The sequence below is a fragment of the Paroedura picta genome, chromosome 5, assembly GCF_049243985.1.
Source record: "Paroedura picta isolate Pp20150507F chromosome 5, Ppicta_v3.0, whole genome shotgun sequence".
Lineage (NCBI taxonomy): Eukaryota > Metazoa > Chordata > Lepidosauria > Squamata > Gekkonidae > Paroedura > Paroedura picta.
The window spans coordinates 82,437,598-82,456,827 of record NC_135373.1 but is presented as its reverse complement, the minus strand read 5'-3'; the positions used below and the strand labels follow the sequence as shown (position 1 = coordinate 82,456,827).

Here is a 19,230-nt window from a genome sequence, read left to right as displayed (position 1 = left end):
AAGACTCTTGCTCAGGTAGACTTGACAATTGGCTCCACCCCTCTCATCAGTTAGATGCTGAGCCTCTTTAGCCATTGATTGCTTTCTGTGGTTCCCCCCCCCCCCCCGGAACTTTATTCCCTTTTACCTGGCAGGGAGCTGTAGCAAGTTAATATTTGAAGTTAATCTATTTGCAATGTTAAATGTACCTACATGAATATATCACGTAAGATGTTCTATTTAAGTAATATTTTTCTCTTGTGACTATCAGAGTCAGATCATCTTTGTAATTTGGTTAGTGTTTCCCCCTTAACCAGAAAACATGGGAGAATTGGGGATAGTGGGTAGTATTTCTATGTCCTCAATAAAATGTGTTTTGACATTTAACTCAATACTTCCCACAGCAAAATAGTAAAAATCTGTGCTTTGATGAGTTCTTGGGCTTGAGATCTCAAATTGTTTCCCCTGAATTCCCTGTGATTTGGTCCTTCTCTATTATATAAAACCTGTTAGATTCAGAAGCTACTCTCAAAGTTCAGTGAAAAACTAAGGCAATATCTGACAGTTGACTATACTTTATTTCTATCTCACCCTCCCCTAGTCAGCTCAGGACAGATAACAATTTATTGCATGGTATGTAGTGTAGCCAGATCAGAGGACTGTCCATCATCCAGGCAAGGGATATTTGGAAATGGTTTGCCATTACCTACCTCCATGTCATGGCACCTAGGGAACTCTCCCATCCAAATCCTAGCCAGGTTCAACCCTGCTTAGCTTCCAAGATCTGATGGGATCAGAGCTGACAGTTGAGTGTACCCTACAAGCACCAATACCACTACTCATTCATCAATATTTAGGTACTAAAAGTTCCTATAAATTTTGTTGCAACATTCATAGGACTACCTCTCAAGGAAATTATAAGAAAACATATTGTGGAATCTTTAAACACTTGTTCACCTCAGCCACAACAGCAAGTGATCAAGATTCCAATCAGTGTCTGCTCATGGTAATTAAATTTTTAAAAAATATATAGTGACTTATATTACCGTAATTGCAATGATGCTATGACAGCCCCTTCCATTCCGCTTAGAGGCAAGATTTTACCTGTTTTTCTTTCCCTTTAATGATTAAACCATTGCTGAAAAACTCTTGCTGTCCCACCTTGTCCCTAAAGAAGTCCGCCAGGTCTCGACCAGGGCCAGAGCATTCTCTGTTCTGGTCCCCACCTGGTGGAATGAGCTCCCAGAGGAGATCAGGGCCCTGACGGAGCTTAAACAGTTCCGCAGGGCCTGCAAAAAGGAGCTCCTCCACAAGGCATTTGGCCGAGACCAGACGTAATCAATCAGCGACCAAGGGCCCCTGCTCCCCCCCCCTCAGAATCCCATCAATAAGCCCTGGACCTGATTGTATTACTATATTGTTTACTGTTGTACTGTGTTGTTATTTGGTTACAATTATTAGTTATCAGTTATATATGTTCTACAGAATGTTTTATGTATTGTTTTCTGTTATAATGTAAACCGCCCTGAGCCTCCGGGGAGGGCGGTATAGAAGTATGATAAATAAATAAATAAATAAATAAATAAATAAAGAAAGAAAGAAAGAAAGAAAGAAAGAAAGAAAGTACAATATTTTAGCTGTTAGCTCAGCCAAGGAACCCGAAGGAAAAGAATGCGAGTCCCCTTTATCTTAAAGGACTTAAATGGCACTTGAGGCATTTTGAAATTTAAAAATAACAAAATATTTTATTCAATATAGAGAGGAAAAGTCAGGTGAAATCAGAGACTGAAATTTCTGAGGTAAGTACAAACTTTAATTCTTATGTTTCAGGTTAATGAGAGTTTCTTAAGCTTTTCAGTGACTTTAATTTTATGTTGAAAGGCTTTTGTTCCAGTGTTTTCCCCAAACACCTTAGTATACTTTCTTTCAATATTCTCTAACTCCTTTGGTTCCAGAAGGCTGGTGCACTATTTCCAGTATCCAAACCCCTTCTCTCTTGAAGCACCAGTACTCATCTTGAGTTTTTAACTTATTAAGGTTAACAGCAGACCAGGAATCTCTCCACTGGTTGGTCAAACTCTCCCTGTTTGACTAGGTAAGGAAATTCTCTTCTCACTGTAACAGGAATTCCCAACCAGGAATCCAAAGAAGCAGGGGGGGGCGGGAGATGGTGGACTTTCCCTGCCTATTTTAATGAACTCACCTCCTGCTTTTCTTCACTCAACCACCCCACCCTCAGCATTACACACTGACCAGCCTTGTGGCTAACCAAGCCATGGCATTGTTGGGCGGTGGCATCACAGAGGGACGGAAGGAACTGGGGCACTCTGGCCTAGTCAAGGGAGTGCTGGCAGGAGAACTCGCCCGTTTTCCCTACCTCCTTCTTCCCATCTCCTGCCATGGCCACCTTCACACAGATCTCAGTGGGTAAGCCATGGTGGTAAAAACCAAGGGGGGGGGGAGTCAGTTGTGGCATAGTAGGATTGTGGTCTAGAATGTCTTCTTAGGTCCTAGTTTCTAGTCTACATGAGGCAGACATGTCATAGTAGTAATAAAGGGAGGGAGAGTGAGTGAATGGAGGGCGAAAGGTGCGTAGCCAGCCCATCACATCCACAGCTCCTCAAAATCTGAAAAATTATTTCAGGTGCTCCACCACAGTCAAAATGTCAAAAAAGGCTGCACTAGAAGCCTTTCTTTGGCCCAGATGGGAGTCTGCCTACTTCCCAAACTTCCTTGTCACCTTTTCTCTAGTTAGCTTGTCTGTGTTAAAACTGCTCTCAGTCAGAGCTGAATTCCAAAACTGTTAGTACTCAACTCTTCTCAGCTAGGACTAAAATCAGGCTAAGTTGTCCTCAGCATTCAGTTCAGAAATCTTTCTCTCCTCAGCTAATGCTAACCAATCAGATCTCTTGGAGAAGACTGTCACAAGGTTCTCTGTTTCTGTGAAGACTTAACCCTTCATAGTACTTTATCTATTTACACAACACTTCTAAGCTTTAAAAGTGCAGCCCATCATTTATGCACTTTTAGCCATTAGAAGTAAACAGTATTTGTATGACCAAATTGTATGGGCATCTTCCTCAGATTCAGTACTTCAATTATCTAAATTCTAGCCACTTCTAGAAAAAAACACAACAATTTATTTGAATTTTTTATTACAGAGTACTAAATGAATGGAGGATATTGATGTTTTACAATTGAAGTGGATTACTTTGAAATAATATAAATTAAATCAACAAAAGAATAATCACATGCCACTACTAGATATACTGACTCTTTATTCCACAAAAGTAACACAAGTAATGGTCTGGTGCACTTTGCAATGTTCTGGTTCATATGGCTGTCAACAGCAAAATACTTAACATGGGTAACGATCTGGTGCACGTTTCCTGAAAAACAAGAATTTAATATTTGGATGTTGAAGGAGAAAACTGTATTTCATGTACTTGCTAAAATTCTCAAATGTGAGAATTTACATTCTGAGCATATCTTACCTGGAAACACCAAGTGCAAAATCATAAAGTCATTTCACAAACATCTACACAGTTATAAGACTTCCAGTCAGATAGCTGATAAAGCAATCTTTTTTCTGCTAAAGTTTAAGGGCATTAATTCACACTGTACCTTGGGGCTGCTTTGATGATGTCATCCACACGGAGGATCACTTCTGCTGCTTCTGCAGCACTCAGCAACACTTGCCGTTTCACTTGAAAACTTTCAATTACTCCCAGGGTTCCCATGTCTGCGATAGCACCCTTCTTCATGTCTTCAAGATATAATAATAATAATGATAATAATGATAATAACCTTTACAAATTAGAAATGCAGAATGGCTTTGTATCTCCTCATTTAGCATTCTCTAACTTGCCACATAAATCAGGTTTGTCCTTACAGAAGTACTACATGTCTCAAGACGGGGGAGAATGCAAATTTAAGAAATAAAATAAACGCTCCAGAGATAACGTTAGCAGAATCAAATTAAGTAATTCATGAACATGTCCTTTATCTCTTTTAAAAGACCTGCATAAGTTCTTTGGGGGTTTAGTATTTAATGGAATCCAAGTCAATCAGAAAGTCTGGATTCTGAGCAATTTTTACTGCTGTCATTGAAAAGAATACCTTGCATCGCAATTTTTTTTTTTTTTTTTTTTTGCCTAGCAAGATCAGTAACACATAAGTATAAATTTCAGTACAGAAACTATAAAGGTCTCACCAAGTCCATAGGTAGTTTTTCCTTCCATGTGAGCAGCTCGAAGCTGGGCAACCAGATCTGCACTGTCATAGCCAGCGTTATCAGCTATGATGGTTGGGAGCTAATAAATTAAAAAGGCGATTAGGGCATTTCGGAAGGAATGTGGTCTGCTTTTAATTTTACACGCCTTTCTCCATATAATACACATTTTCAGACCTACTGGGTTTTCTCTGCATGCAAAGCAAAGCTTCTACTGAGTCACAGTCCTTCTCCTAAATATGTATCTCAGGTATCACAGAAAAACTCATTTAGCCATTACTGGTTTGCTGCCATTTGAGATGTGTATTCAGGTAATCCAAGTTGAATACACCACCACAAGTATTAATTCAGCTGCATAATTGTTTTTGCTACCTCTCAGTCCCTTTTAAATGCCTTCAGAGTTCACTCCGGCCACCATGGCTTGCAAAGGACGTTTAAATTTTAGAGGGACTCCAGATGGATTCTCCATTATAGCCTATGAGGACCATTGAGTATAATGGTCCCCATAAGCTATAATTGAGCAAACATATTTCAGCATTCTTGAATATTTACTGAATACGAATGCCATACTAGGGGTGGGTGTTCTGTTTTTGCACCTGTAGTTGCCATGCTCACTTGTTCCCTCCCTCCACTTGCTCATGCAGACAGCATGACTTAACACCCCATAATTTATAAAGCATTCACTCAAACCAGAATTTGTATATCTTGATTTAATCTTCTGAAACCAGTAAGGAGGCAGGGAACATGCAAAAAAGCACAGCAACAAACTAAGGTTGTACTTGTCAGGAATAGGGTTTTGTCTGCTATGTCTGAATGGCAACACAGCATGTTTCCAATTCTGTTCACTTAGGTAAATAACACTACTGTCAGTGAGAGGCCAACTGTAAGCAAAATTGCCTCTTTCCTATTGGAGCCTTGGTCATGGAAAGTCACTTCAATGGCGGCGGCAGCAGAGATCAGGACACCACGTCCATACTGCCTTCTCATGTTAATATCTTTACAGTGCTACTACTGTATTTCCATGCATATAAGTGCTTTTTCATATTTATTATTTCGAATATTGTTTTACAAAGAAAATTTATTCTACTCTCTCAAATTGTGTCAACTATGCAAAAAAAAATTTGTTCCTATTCCTTTGCTGCTACTGCCTCTGCAGATCCAGACTGTAATTAGTGCTGTGTTTGTCAAAATGCCACATTTTACAGAAAAACGGGAAAATGAGGGAAGTTGGCTGTAAGCCTAAAACATCCAGGCTGAGAGTTTTTCTCTCTCCTGCTAAGCCAGAGCATAGCCCACCACCTTAGCGTGACAGAGAGTCCTCTGGTGCAGTGGTCCCCAACCTGCGGGCTGCGGCCCGGCGCCGGGCCGCAAAGGCCATGGCGCCGGGCCGCGGCTCCCTCTCCCCGCCCCCCCCCCCGCAGTAAAAAACTTCCCAGGCCGCAAGCTTGCGGCCCGGGAAGCTACTTACTGCGGCAGGGCGGGGAGAGAGAATCAGGGCCGGGCCGCGCCCGTGCAGGCCACGCCCGCTCGGCCCGATCCGCGGGCGTGGCTCGCGGGTGCGGCCGGGTGCGGCTCGCGGGCGCAGCCCGATCCGCGGGCGCGGCCCGAAGCATGGGCGTGGCCCGCGCGGGCGCGGTCCCTGCGGGCGCGACCCGATGCCCTGCCGGTCCCCAGCCTAATAAAGGTTGGGGACCACTGCTCTGGTGGACACCAACTCAGGGTCCCTAGTCTACTTTTTAAATCTTTGGTCATTTTTTATATTTTGTGCTGTTTGTACACCATTTTGCTCAGAGTGTGGAGGTTGTGAACAAGCCTGTGTAGAACAACAATGGCTCTCTGGACCCTGGTGTTTTGAGGCAAGGCACGGAAAAGAGGGCTGACCTTAATTCAAATGCCAGGTGTGAGACTGGGCTATAAAAACAAGGGAGGAAGGGGAAAGGGGAGGAGGGCTGCCGGATTAGAAGCAGGCAGAAGGGAGAGGCAGGTTGTAGTGTTGTGGCTGTTCTACTATATGTAATATAATGTAACCCTGAGGTGGGTGAAGTGCACCACACCTTCAGGGGTTTGGACTGATAAATACAGCGACCTGTATAAAGGAACACTGGCTTAAGACCTCATGGACTCCAGGCACGATATTCTTCCTGCTCCCATAGAGTACTACACATGAGTATTTGAACTACAAGCTTGGGAGTGTGAAAACAATATCAATAATCCATTTGCAATAAATGTAGCAGAAAGAGAAAATTTATGTAAACCATCTAGAAGAAGAGTCGGTTCTTATATGCCGCTTTTCTCTACCCGAAGGAGTCTCAAAGCGGCTTACATTCGCCTTCCCTTTCCTTTCCCCATGACCGTTTATGCCCTGAGAACTGCACTGCCCCACCTTCCATGCAGGAACACAAATCAGGGGCGGATGAGATGCACCGGGCCAAATGCTCCCCCATGTGAGTGCAGGAAAAGGTGGGGAAACCTGCCACGACTAAAACTCCAGCCTGCAGCCCAGCATGAAACCCACAGTGCATAAACAGTCCACAACAGACACCCTGTGATGTAGGTGAAGTTGAGAGAGCCCTGATATTACTGCTCGGTCAGAACAGCTTTATCAGTGCTGTGAGGAGCCCAAGGTCACCCAGCTGGTTGCATGTGGGGGAGTGGGGAATCAAACCCAGCTGGCCAGATCAGAAGTCTTAATTAACTGAACACTAACCTACCATTCTCAATGCCTTAGCAAAAGACTCCATTGCCACAGACTCCTTGCCTGGTGTTCTGTTTGCAAGTGCTGTGACAGCATTAGCCATTAGCATCTCAGAGCAGCCTGTAAGGAGAAACCAGAAATGTTAACAAGCAAGGAACAATTAACAATATTTACATTCCCTTCAAACATTAAAAGAAGGTTGAATATTCACCTCCACCATATACCGTTCTAGTGTCTTTTACAGTCTGTGCAAGAACACAGAGCGCATCATGTAAAGATCTTTCTGCCTCATCTATGATCTGCTGTGTTGCACCACGTAGAACAATAGTACAAGCTTCACCTAAAGAGACAAGATTACCAAACGGCAGTTAGTTCTAGATAGATCAGAATTTTTATGTCCCAGTATCTACCATGACCTAGCTCAAGTGTTATTCCCGTAGCTTGGTGGGTGCCCCACAATGACTGGGTTTCCCATTTCACCTGAAAATATGGGAAACTCTGCCAAATGGATGATAGATTTCCTCCATCACGTAACAGAGTCCCATGTCTACCCCGCACTCTGAGATATTTCTGCCACTGGCTACACAACAGAGCCACCTATACTGGCAGAAGTGGAACTTCAAGAATTAACAATTAACGGGGAGGGGGGGGTATGTTAAGATGAACTGTGAATAGAAGGGGATCTTTTCAGCCTTCCTCTTTCCCTCGGATAAAGCCACCCTGGGGGTGCAACCTACCCATGGCAACTCCAGAGAAATGAATAAGTTTATCTTCACCAATCATGACTTCTTCAATAAGGTTGCAGGTCCCTAGCTTTACCAGCTCTGGGTGATCAAAAGTTGAAGCAATTTCACCACCTGTGAATGTAAGTTTACACAGCTATTGACTAGTATGAAGCAGCTTTTAAAAACTAAATTCTCTGTAGGATAAAAACCCACTTCCCAAACTGCAGTGTATTGCTAAAAACAAACACCATTAAATAATAGTCTGAGGAAGAGTGCTTGCACTCAAAAGCTCACGCCTTGAATAAACTTTTGTTGGTCTTAAAGGTGCTACTCGACTCTGATTTTATTGTGCTATTTCAGACCAATACGGCTACTCATTTGAATCTACCCTGAAATAATGTTAGGTAAATCAGTAAGAACTAGATGCAAGACTGACAGTGACTCTGTCCAACCTGATAATGCAAGTATCATTAGCCAGCTTCATAAGGAGCTTAAAGTTATTTTTATAAGAATTTCCAGCTAAGAGAAGAAGGAAAGAAATTGTGCTCTGTATGATTAAAAAGTATGGCTTCAATCCATGAAGAGTTTCCACCAGTTCTCTCAACTGTATTGCTTTGCACACTTAGGAAAGATGGGAAAACCACACTGTTTGAGTGGAGTTTGCAGCTCTTTGGATTCAAACCTATGTCTTTTAAGTCTTAGGACAGAGCCCAGTACCTTCAAGTTCACAGACAAATTGAAGGAAAACTGTTGCCTTAGTCTTTAAACTCAAAAATCTCAATTTTGCAGACATTTCATCTACTTCCATTGTAGCAATTGCTCAACTTAACACTTTGAAATGACGGCAAATACAAAGCCAAAAACCAACAACATTTTGTTCCACACCGATTCTTGAATACTTTTACTGTACCTGTAACAAGAGCCAAACGTTCAACTCCAGCAAAATCTGCATGTTCAATAGCCATAACACCTGCTGCAGCAAACAGTTGTTCTGGGTAGTTATAGATCAACTGCCTGCAATCAAAATGAATGCATCATAAATGTGGCAGGAAGCAGGCCAAATAATTTTCTCTCTTTACAGAAAGATTCTACACAAGCTCACACTAACCTGTTGATAAAACAATTTATTCCATGCTTCAGAATGCGCTCAACTTTCTCCTTCATTTTCTCTTTTTCAGCTTGTTCTATTTCTGCCACTTTTGCTGTAGAATCCACTCGCACACGGGAGCCAAATATCTAAATTCAAGACCAGGTAACAATATTCACTATTCTTTTTTAATATGCACACATACTACAAAAATAAAACACATGAACACATACGTCTGCCTCCTACTGAATTAAGCCTATGGTTCATCTAGGTCAGTATTGTCTATTCAGATAAGAAGCAGCTCTGCAATGTTTGCTGGTTGTGTCTCATCACCAACTGCCAGCCCTATTAGTTAGAGATGCCGTCCTTCTGCAGGACAAGCAGATGCTCTACCACCGAGCCACAACCCCTCTCCCTCTTACAGTATTTAACCTATTATTTTGTACAGAATTTTAAATATTTTACTTGATTATAAAGCTCTCTTGAGCTTATTCAGTGGGAAAAGTGGGCCCGAAATTACTTTTAATGCAATTTTTGGTGCACTTACATACCCAATTCTGCCAGATAAAATGTAGCAGACTGAAGTGTTTGCATTTCCCCTCCAAAAATATATATAATTTACCTTAATTTTATCAGTATCCATGCCAGTATTTGCAATAAGTATCTTTGCATTTTCAATTCTTTTGGGCTGGTTTACTCCAATTTTTTTATCTAACAGAAAACCTGAAATGGCAGAGAAGAAGCAGATTTACTTTTCAGTAAATTAGTTTCAGACTTTCCATTTTGCAATTACTTATAGAATGTTCACTTAGAAGAGAAAAAAACAGGAAATTTCTTCTTACACACTGCCTGATACAACATCAATTAGTTTTAGACTGTAGGAACTTAAAATACATAGTCTTGAAAAAAAAACTCCCAGTAAGAGAGCGGGAAAGCATACTCATCAGAAATGGATAACAAAGGTATAACCAGAACACAGGAATACAGCTAAGCACAGCTAAGTGTACATTCATACTAATTCCACCACTGACCAGATGCATTTCAGCATTGCTGCCTTAATCGGTGAGGCATAAATAAAGAAGCATTCATAAAATACAGAAAATGTTAAACATACAGTTGGCCCCTTTATATACAGTAATATAATATATTAACTATGTAGGACACTAAGGACCTTAATCAGTTCTATGGACCAGAAGGCCTCAGCATACTTTGGAGAAAGGCTGGCTACTATAGGACACTCACTGGGCACTGGAAGTGCTCATCTAGACCAGAGCCTGCTTTAGAAACACAAGAGGCCTCAAAGAATTCTATCTGGCCTTCTGGTCCACAGAATCGATTAAGGTCCCTAGTGGCATATATAGTTAGCATATTATATCACTGTATGTAAAGAAGCCAATGGTATATATTTAACATATCTGTTTAATATTTTCCTTATTTTGACCCTTGGGGGGTGTTCTTGACTTGGGTCAGGATATATAAATATATTTTAAATATTTATAATATATATATTATAAATATAAATAAATAAATAAATATTTTCTCCTTTTTGTTGTGGTCTGTATAAAGGAACTTCATACACTCATACTATTTTACTACAATAAGCAGTGACAAAATGTCCATCAATGCCTTTTTGCTCTCACAAGTAATCCACTGAAATGGTTAATATGCGAAATGATACCTTCATCCAAATATGAGTCTATCAAACTTCCTCCTAGCTTCTTGATGACATGAATAGCTTCCAGGTTCCCGGATCCCTTCAGTCTAAGGACTGCATCCACTGCCAGTTTAGCAAAGTGTTCTTTATGATGAGTAAGAAGTTTTGAAGACAGTGTCGTTTCTGCAATGTTCATCAGATCCTGTCGAAATCTGGCTTCGTTAGCACTGAAAAGCAAGAAAAGATCACATTTTATTAAAAAGTGGCCACTCCTCTACACGTTAATAGCAAGGTGTCTGAACTGCTCCAAGACCTGGGTCACCAAACCAGCAATTCCCATAGTTTGGAGAAGCTTCAGCACTTTCAACATGCTGCAAAGAGCTCATGTTGGAAACAGTAAGAATTTGCATGCACTCCCCCCTCTCCTACACTGACCTTGCATATGCTTAAAAGGCTAAATGTCCTCAAACCCATCAGAAGGACTTCATAAAATTACTGCATACATTGCAAAGAAAATAATATAAGTTATGCGATATACATAGAATACAACAGTATCATGCCCTTTTCTGGGAGACCAAGTTCAGCCATAAAATACTTTTGTAGCTAGGCAGATAACAGCAATCAATATTGCTAAGCAGTGCAAGAAGTCATTAATATATGCAGTTTGTAGTCTGGCAACTAAACTACACAAATGTATTACAAAGCACTGCTCTCAAACACTGGGCTTTCCAGAAGCCCATCAGCAAAACCTTTCCCCCCCTTTCCTTCTACCACACCCACCAAAGGTTCAAATTTTGACATGTCAAACTTTTTGAAATTTATAATAATCTTACCAAAAATGCTGGTTGACTTCCTACAGGAAGCACTCCGGTGTCTACTGCAGATTTTGTAATGTTTTATCTACCAAACTTCAACACCCAAAAAACTATTATTTCAAGCCTGCATTAAGTACTTTCAGGAAAGTAAGCAGTATTCAGCTTTTAATGCTGCTTGCCTCTCAGGTAGAGATATAAAACATCTGCAGACAAATATGCTCATGCGCTCTGAGACACTAACCTATGATCCACTGCAGATCTCACCAATGCTTCTCTTGCTGCTTTTGTGGCTTCTCTCCAACCAGAAATGATGATTTGAGGATGAATCTTTCTTGCAATCAGTAACTCTGCCTCCTATTAACAATCCAGTTTACTTTAATAAGTCTGAAATGAAATACCTACAGCTTGTTCAACAAGTGCATATCATTTCCCAGTAAATGCAGTTTTGTGAGACTATCTGCTCAAATGCCATAACAAACAGAAATCCATATTTACACATTTGACACGGAAGACATAAAGAGTTTACAGGTGTACTTGGATTCCACCTTGCTGCTTAAGAAACAAGTTGACAATGTGGCAAAAAACAAAAATAAAAAAAAAACCCATGTCTTAGTCATATTTCATCCAAAAAGCTATCCTTCTTCCTTGACTCTCCAATCTAGCTATATTTATCTAATGTATTTTTTTAACATTATCAATGCCCTGTGTAAAGCAAAATGCAGTAGCGAGTCTCATGAATAGGACAGCCCATTATGAACATACTAGGGGCCAAGCCCGTTGCATTCAGGAATACAATGGGAGCTAGATTAAGGGGGTGGAGTTAAAGAACTCTGCCGACAGCCTCCCCCTCCCCCCAGGACCTGGAAAGGCTGCAGGCAGCTGTTATGGAACTCACTGGCAGGGACAGTTCGCATGCAGCAGGGATCTGCAGCCTCCAAGCCTCAGAGGGAAGTGGAAGGAGGAGGGGATGGTCAGGGGTAGGGGATGGAAGGCAACTGGCTGGCTGCTGGACAGACAGGCAAGCTGGTTGGAGGAGGAGGCACTCAAGGACAGATCAGCCACCCTGAGTGGATGTTAAGTGAGTGGCACTTAAGCCATGAGACATGCTCCTCCTCCAAGGACTTACCAAAAATATATAGTAGAACAGATATTATACCCATGAACATATTAATCCCTATGCATTTCATTAATTACCTATTTGGTTCCAGTTTTAAGTCAAGATCCTCTTTTTTAAAGCCCTCCATAACCTGGGATTCACACCTGAAGGATCGCCTTTCCCTATACATATCTGTACATGAAGTGTATGATCTTCCCTCAGAATGCTCTTGATGTGCCATTGGCTTCTTGCTTGCTGTTCTTTGGCTTGATCATGGATTTTTTAATGACACGACTCAACTCTTTTGGAACAGCCTCTCAGAAGAAGTCAGGAGACCATTACCAAAAGAAGCACGTCGGTCTTCAACGAGGGCCTGAGCTTTTTCTGTCCTGGCCCCCACCTGGTGGAATGAGCTCCCTGAAGAGATCAAGGTCCCGTCCAAACTCCCACAATTCCGCAGGGCCTGAAAAAGGGAGCTCCTCCACCAGGCATCTGCCTGAGACCAAGCACAGGTCCCCCTCAGACATCCCCTCCATGGCCTGAACCAGTCTGACCTCTCTAGGGGCCATAGCTAAATTCCTGTTCCTGTTATATTGCTGTTTAAGATCACTGAAATTGTATAGTGTATCACTATATTAGGAAAATTTCATGCTGATAACTACATGTTAAGTCCTTAATATAAGATACGACAAAAATATCACAAAGTATTTTGTTACCCTTAGTAGTTCAGCTGCTAGAACAGTTACTGAAGTTGTCCCATCACCGACTTCATCATCCTGAACCTTGGACATATCTATAAGGAGAGTGTTACCTTATTAGCTTAGTACTGAAATATTATACACATTTAGTAGTATCATAGACTACTAGATATTATATACAGAAACTGGGAAACATAATTCCTTTACCTTTTCTAGACTGGTACAGTGCCAAACTACTGGCAAAGACTGTGCTTTATTTTGTAAATGTCCTGGGCAGGTCCTTCCCCCAGTCAACCCCCTCCTCCCATGGGTATCAGGCAAATAAAATAAATAAGTAATTATGCAAAACAAGTTGACAATATTCATTATGCTCAGGTTTTCTTGGCATAGAATATCAATTGCCTTTGGTGCAGAGTCAAAGTAAGATTTAGTGGGTCAACTGCCACAACCAGACTCAGGTAACTTCAGATAATCAGAATTAGTTTCATTAGAAACAAAAATCTATCTCACTGCAACAGAATATACAACAGAATAATATACTTTGTCAAACATACCAACTAAAACCTTGGCAGCAGGATTGTCAACTCCAATAGATTTTAAGATGGTTGCCCCATCATTAGTTACTGTTACTGTGCCCTCTCTTCCAGTACTGAGAAGAATCTTGTCCTGTACAATTCAAGTTTAGGGGATTATTAAAGATTTGATTCACAGTGATAATAGTGAAACAGCCAATATATTGTATTTAGACATATCTTACCATTCCTTTAGGCCCCAGAGTGCTCTTAACTAGGTCTCCAATGGCAATAGCCCCAACAAAAGATGACTAGAACAAGAAGATTCAAAAAGTTAAGTATCTAAAATGGTATCAAGCTACACCTATTAAAAATGAAATGTTTTTAGGTCTTACTGTCACTGATGCTAGAATTATACTTATTGCTAAACTTACCAATCGGGCTGTCTCTGCTCTCTCTTCATCAGCACCAGCTTTGAAAATGTTCACAGGTGCAAGGGACATGGATGCCTGAAATAATGGTAATCCCAGCAATATTTACCATGGCATAAAGAATCATACATTTCACACTATCATTGCTACATGAACTCTATAGTGCCTACTGTATTCAGTTTACCTAGATGCATTCTTAAATATACAACTAAGTTTACCAGGTTCACCAGGGGCAAATGTATGACTGAATTACATGATCTTAATTTATATATACCTACATTTCTCTTAAAGTAACAACAGAATACAAGCCAGCTTTTTCAGTGCTTTCATTCCTACTGTTCCATCTCACATAACTTTTGCCCTGCTATGATTTCCAGCATAGCCTTTCTGGCCCTCCTCACTTTTTAAGAGTAGAAAAGTTGACTGGATCCAACTCACAAATCTAGTATCTTTGTCCTGTCTTGCAAAACTTACTCTTATATTTAAGATCTTCACCTACAGAGAACTGGATAAAAGGCAAATCTAGATAAATTTAAATGGATGATCACGAATTCATATGATTTTTGCATTGAAGCAAAAAACAGTTACCATCATTTTTTGGATCCCATTTTAGTCTATAGGCCACCAGCATCATAAATCCACCGCTTTGCAGAGTATCATTATTTTTGCTTTGGGTCACCTCAAACTCAACATCAAATCACGTTTCAGATGCACCACAAAAATAATGGCTCCATCAATTCATGGTGCTGCCATGATACAAAACATGGATCCAAAGTGTGGTTTCTCATGGATACAGGATTCATATCCTCAGGTACCAACTGCCTCACAAAAGTATCATCTCTACCCATTCATGGCACCACCACATCATAAAAATATGGATCCTCAGGATTTTTTGCATTGGTTTACTCCAATTTTGCTATCAAATCACATTTCATCTCCATGCCCAGACTGCTGGATCCACTGTTTCCATAGTACAGAGAACCCATGTGTTTTGTAGTTTAGTCCAAATATATGAAATTTGAATTTACAGTCAATTTGCATACAGCTGGGGGGGGCAAAAACTTTGATGATTTTTTTTAATGAGTGAAATGCTTTCTTCAGGCAGAGGTTTACCCATTCAGAACCTATAAAAGTTTTTCAGTCCTGCTATTTTTTCTTTAAAAAGTAGTGAAATTTGTTGAAACACAGAATGCAACAATTTAGTATACTCCATTTTAGTTTATAGGCCACACACATCATACATCTTTTGCCCTCAATTGCTCCCAGCATTAGACTCCCTGGAGAAGAGCCTCATGCTGGGAGCAATTGAGGGCAAAAGAAGGGGATGACAGAGAACGAGGAGGCTGGATGGAGTCACTGAAGCAGTCGGTGCAAGCTTAAATAGACTCCGGGGAATGGTAGAGGACAGGAAGGCCTGAAGGAGTCCATGGGGTCGCAGTGGGTCGGACACGACTTCGTACCTAACAACAACAAGTATACTCCTATTTTGTATACAGTGTACCTGCTATTTTAGTATTTAAAAGCTTAGCTTTCTTTAAAATCTCATAAAAATTTAAAATCTCATAAAAGAGCCAGTTTGGTGTAGTGGTTAGGAGTGTGGACTTCTAATCTGGCATGCCAGGTTTGATTCTGCTCTCCCCCACATGCAACCAGCTGGGTGACCTTGGGCTCGCCACAGCACTGAGAAAACTGTTCTGACCGAGCAGTGATATCAGCGCTCTCTCAGCCTCACCCACCCCACAGGGTGTCTGTTGTGGGGAGAAGAATGGGAAGGCGACTGTAAGCCGCTTTGAGCCTCCTTTGGGTAGGGAAAAGCGGCATATAAGAACCAACTCTTCTTCTTCTCTTCTTCTAAATGTCAATTAACAGTTCTATACGCCAAGTTATAAGCTATGTGTAATCTGCCTTTTGTGTCTCTGAGAGAAAGGTGGACAATAAATAATTTTTACAAAAATAAACATCATTGTTAAAGCAGCCAAATAAGACTAGGTGAGATATTTCAAACTTCCCCATAATTTTGGAGGGTTGATTTCTAAACATTTTTTCCCTTAGGGCTTCAATAATTCCCTAAATGTTACATCTTTTCTTGTACTGTCAATTCCATGAGCAGAACTAAATGTGCAGACTGTTTCTGAGATCCACTTCACCAAGGAAGACATAAGTATCCTTTAAAAGTATACAGTGGGAGGAACAAGAGAGACCAATAGATGAAAGTAACTTATACATTAATATTTATCTTTGCAACAACCCTGTAAAGCAGGCCAATATTAGCCCCAGTGCAAAAGGCTAAGCCGAGGCTTGCTTAAAGTCAGTTCACAATCCCCGGGCACCCGCTGAGCCGCAATGCTGTACAAACTAACGGGCTACCAGATTATGCGAGAAGCAGCAGCAGAGAGCCGAAGGCGGCCCAAGACACCCTGATGGTTGATAGGGCTGCCAGATCCAAGTTGGGAAACTCCTGGAGGATTCAGGAGGGAGCCTGGGGAGGACAGAGACCTCGGTGGGGCACAAGGCCGTCGACTCCACCCGCCACAGCCTCCCTTTTCTCCAGCGGAACTGATCTCTGGAGTCTGAACGATCGAGCAGCGGAACAGGAGAAACGCCTTCACGGGGAGTCGGGGGAGGTTCGAGGGCGGCCACCTCGCGTGTGTCAGAGCAGCTTGTGGACGGCGCCATTACGCTACTCCTCCCTCAGCCTCTTTCTCCTTCTCCACTGCCCGATTCGAAGACTTCTGGAAGCTTCGGCCGTTCCTGGGCATGCCACGCGCATCCCGAAAATGGAGACAAGCATCGGGCCCCAAGACTGCTGAAGGCCCGGCCTGGCCCCCTCCGCCTGACTCACCATGGCGACGGCAGCGGCGATCTCGGAGCCTCTCCTCGGGCCTTTCCAACAGCCTCGTGCCCGGTCTCACGGCAGCGCGCCCACTCTCAACGAACACCGGAAATGACCGTTTCTGACTGCGCCTCTTACCCGCCGGAGGAACCGATCAAGCGTTGCCTGCTGGGAGATGTAGTTTCTTAAAGGAGCCGGTCCTCGATACAATTAAAAGAAGTCTCGTGGTACGTTAAAGACCGGCATTTCAATCCAGTGTCAGATTTCATGGACCCACTTTTTCAGGTATAATGCCCCGATCCGCACCATACTGTTCCTCGCGTTTTATAACTTGTTATATGTTATGTTATTGCACTAACTTGAGAGAGGTAGCTCTACTTAGTGTGCTTCAGCAAAAATCAAACAAGTCTTAGCAACCTCAAGGTGGGGCCTGGAGTTGTCCCAGAATAATAACTGATGGCCAAACTGCATCATGGTAGTGCCTGTGGAAGAAAATGGCACATTTGGAAGATTCACTATAAAGCTACACGTTCCTGTTGCACTCCCTCCCCAAATCTCCAGCTGCAGTTCCATATGCCATTTTAGACTAACAGGGTAAAAGCCGGAACGGGACAGAACAGACATTAAACAAATAAAAATACCACCAAAAAAAGGGGATGCATTACAGACACTTGAAAACGATATTTTAGAAATGAAGAAGTGCAACTCTAACCTAACCCATTTATACCATGTTCTGAGTCAAAATGACTCCGGAACACCCTGGAACGGGCATTAAATAATCAAGAGAACTGCAAAAATACCCCCCAACGGGATTCATTACAGATACTTAAGGTCAATATTTTAGAAATGAAAAGGTGGAAATCCTGCACCTTTATTAATGCCAGGCCAAAAACCCAGGCCAGAATGGGCATTAAACAAAAAAGAGTATCACAAAATCCAGTGGGATGCATTATAGACACTTGAAAACAATATTTTAGAAATGAAGAAGTGCAACTCTAGCCCCTTTATAACATGTTCTGGGTCAAACTGACTCTGGAACACCCCGAAATAAGAGAACTACAAAAAACAATGGGATTCATTACAGATATTTGAGGACAATATTTTAGAAATGAAAAGGTGGAACTCTTACATTTTTATTAACCTGTTTCAGGCCAAAAATGCCTCCGAAATAGGCAGAAACATTAAACAAATAAGAATACTGCAAAAAACTCTGGGATGCATTACAGACAATGAAGGACAATATTTTAGCAATGAAAACACTTTTATTAACCAGGCCATTGTAACACCCTGGAACAGACTGGCACTGTGAATTTGAAACCAGTCTAGTTGGCCCAAGGTTTGTTCTGTCCACTCCTGAATCTGTGAGCAACAACTACCCAGCACCTCTTTGGAAACCTCTGCTCAAGTAGGAATGCAGCCACTTAACTATGGAATACTTCCTCCACTTCTCCCAATTCTGGAGGCATTTTGATCTGAAAAAGGGTTAATCTGTGCACAATATTTCTGTGTTCTGATTTCCAAAATACTATTCTGGAGTGCTTTGAGGTACTATGGTTTGTTTAATACTCATTCCAGCCTGTGCTGGGGTATTCTTGAGCTATTTTAGCCCCAAACAGGTTAATGTGCATAATATTTCTGTGTTTGGCATTCTGAAATACTATTCTGGCATGCCTTAAATATGTCCCACTGCTTTTTGAGGTACTGTTATTTGTTCAACATCAGTTCCAGTCTGCTCTAGAGGCATTTTAGTCTGGAAGGGGTTAATAAAGGGGTGAGTGTTCCACATCTTTATTTCTAAAAAAATATTGTTCTCAACTGTCTGCAATGTATCCCATCGGTTTTTACTGTACTTGTGTAATGCCCTTCTTGGCCTGTACCATGTGTTCTGGAGGATTTTTGGCCTGGTATAAGGGTTAATAAAGGTGCAGGATGACCACCTTTTCAGTGCTAAAATACTGTTCTCAACTGTCTGTAATGCATCCCACTGTTTTGTGGTACTCTTTTTGTTTAATGCCTGTTTTAGGCTGTTCCAGCTTTTACTCCATCCCAACTAACAGCTATGTCATCAGATGCCGCCACTGGGAGATATGAAAGTAAGCCCAAGAAGTAAGAGGCAATGGAGAATGTTGTAGGAGGCACATGCCATACAAAAAGAAAGTATTTGTCAAACTCAGCTAGTTAACACCATTTTTTTTTCTTGAGCAGAATGAAACTATTTCTAGTGGTAAAATATTATCAAAACCTAAAATGAGTGGTCACTATGCCTGCAAAGTGAAAAATAGTAAATAATTCTTGCTCCCACAAACAGCAGGCAACAGTTCATGCCATGGCTGGGTTGGAACTACAATTCAGAAAAACCAAAAGGGGGGAAATTTAAAGGGCCAGTAGTCCTAAATAAGAAATTCAATAATACTTCTACGTTCCTTGGGCAGCCCACTATTTATTTGTTTGCATGCTATCCACCTGCTTTTCTC

At 41.5% G+C, this 19,230-nt stretch overlaps 1 protein-coding gene across 1 annotated transcript; it reads right to left on the bottom strand.

Moving 5' to 3' along the window:
- Positions 1-3,117: 3,117 nt before the first annotated feature.
- Positions 3,118-16,902, bottom strand: CCT2 (chaperonin containing TCP1 subunit 2). Its single transcript, XM_077338781.1, has 16 exons — positions 16,766-16,902; positions 13,927-14,001; positions 13,738-13,803; positions 13,535-13,646; positions 12,999-13,075; positions 11,428-11,540; positions 10,396-10,598; positions 9,340-9,440; positions 8,739-8,866; positions 8,541-8,644; positions 7,643-7,762; positions 7,117-7,245; positions 6,922-7,025; positions 4,193-4,292; positions 3,604-3,745; positions 3,118-3,368 (listed from the first exon to the last, which is right to left on the bottom strand). The coding sequence occupies exons 1-16, from the start codon at positions 16,766-16,768 to the stop codon at positions 3,338-3,340; spliced, it is 1,608 nt and encodes a 535-aa protein (XP_077194896.1). The 5' UTR covers positions 16,769-16,902; the 3' UTR covers positions 3,118-3,337.
- Positions 16,903-19,230: the final 2,328 nt, after the last annotated feature.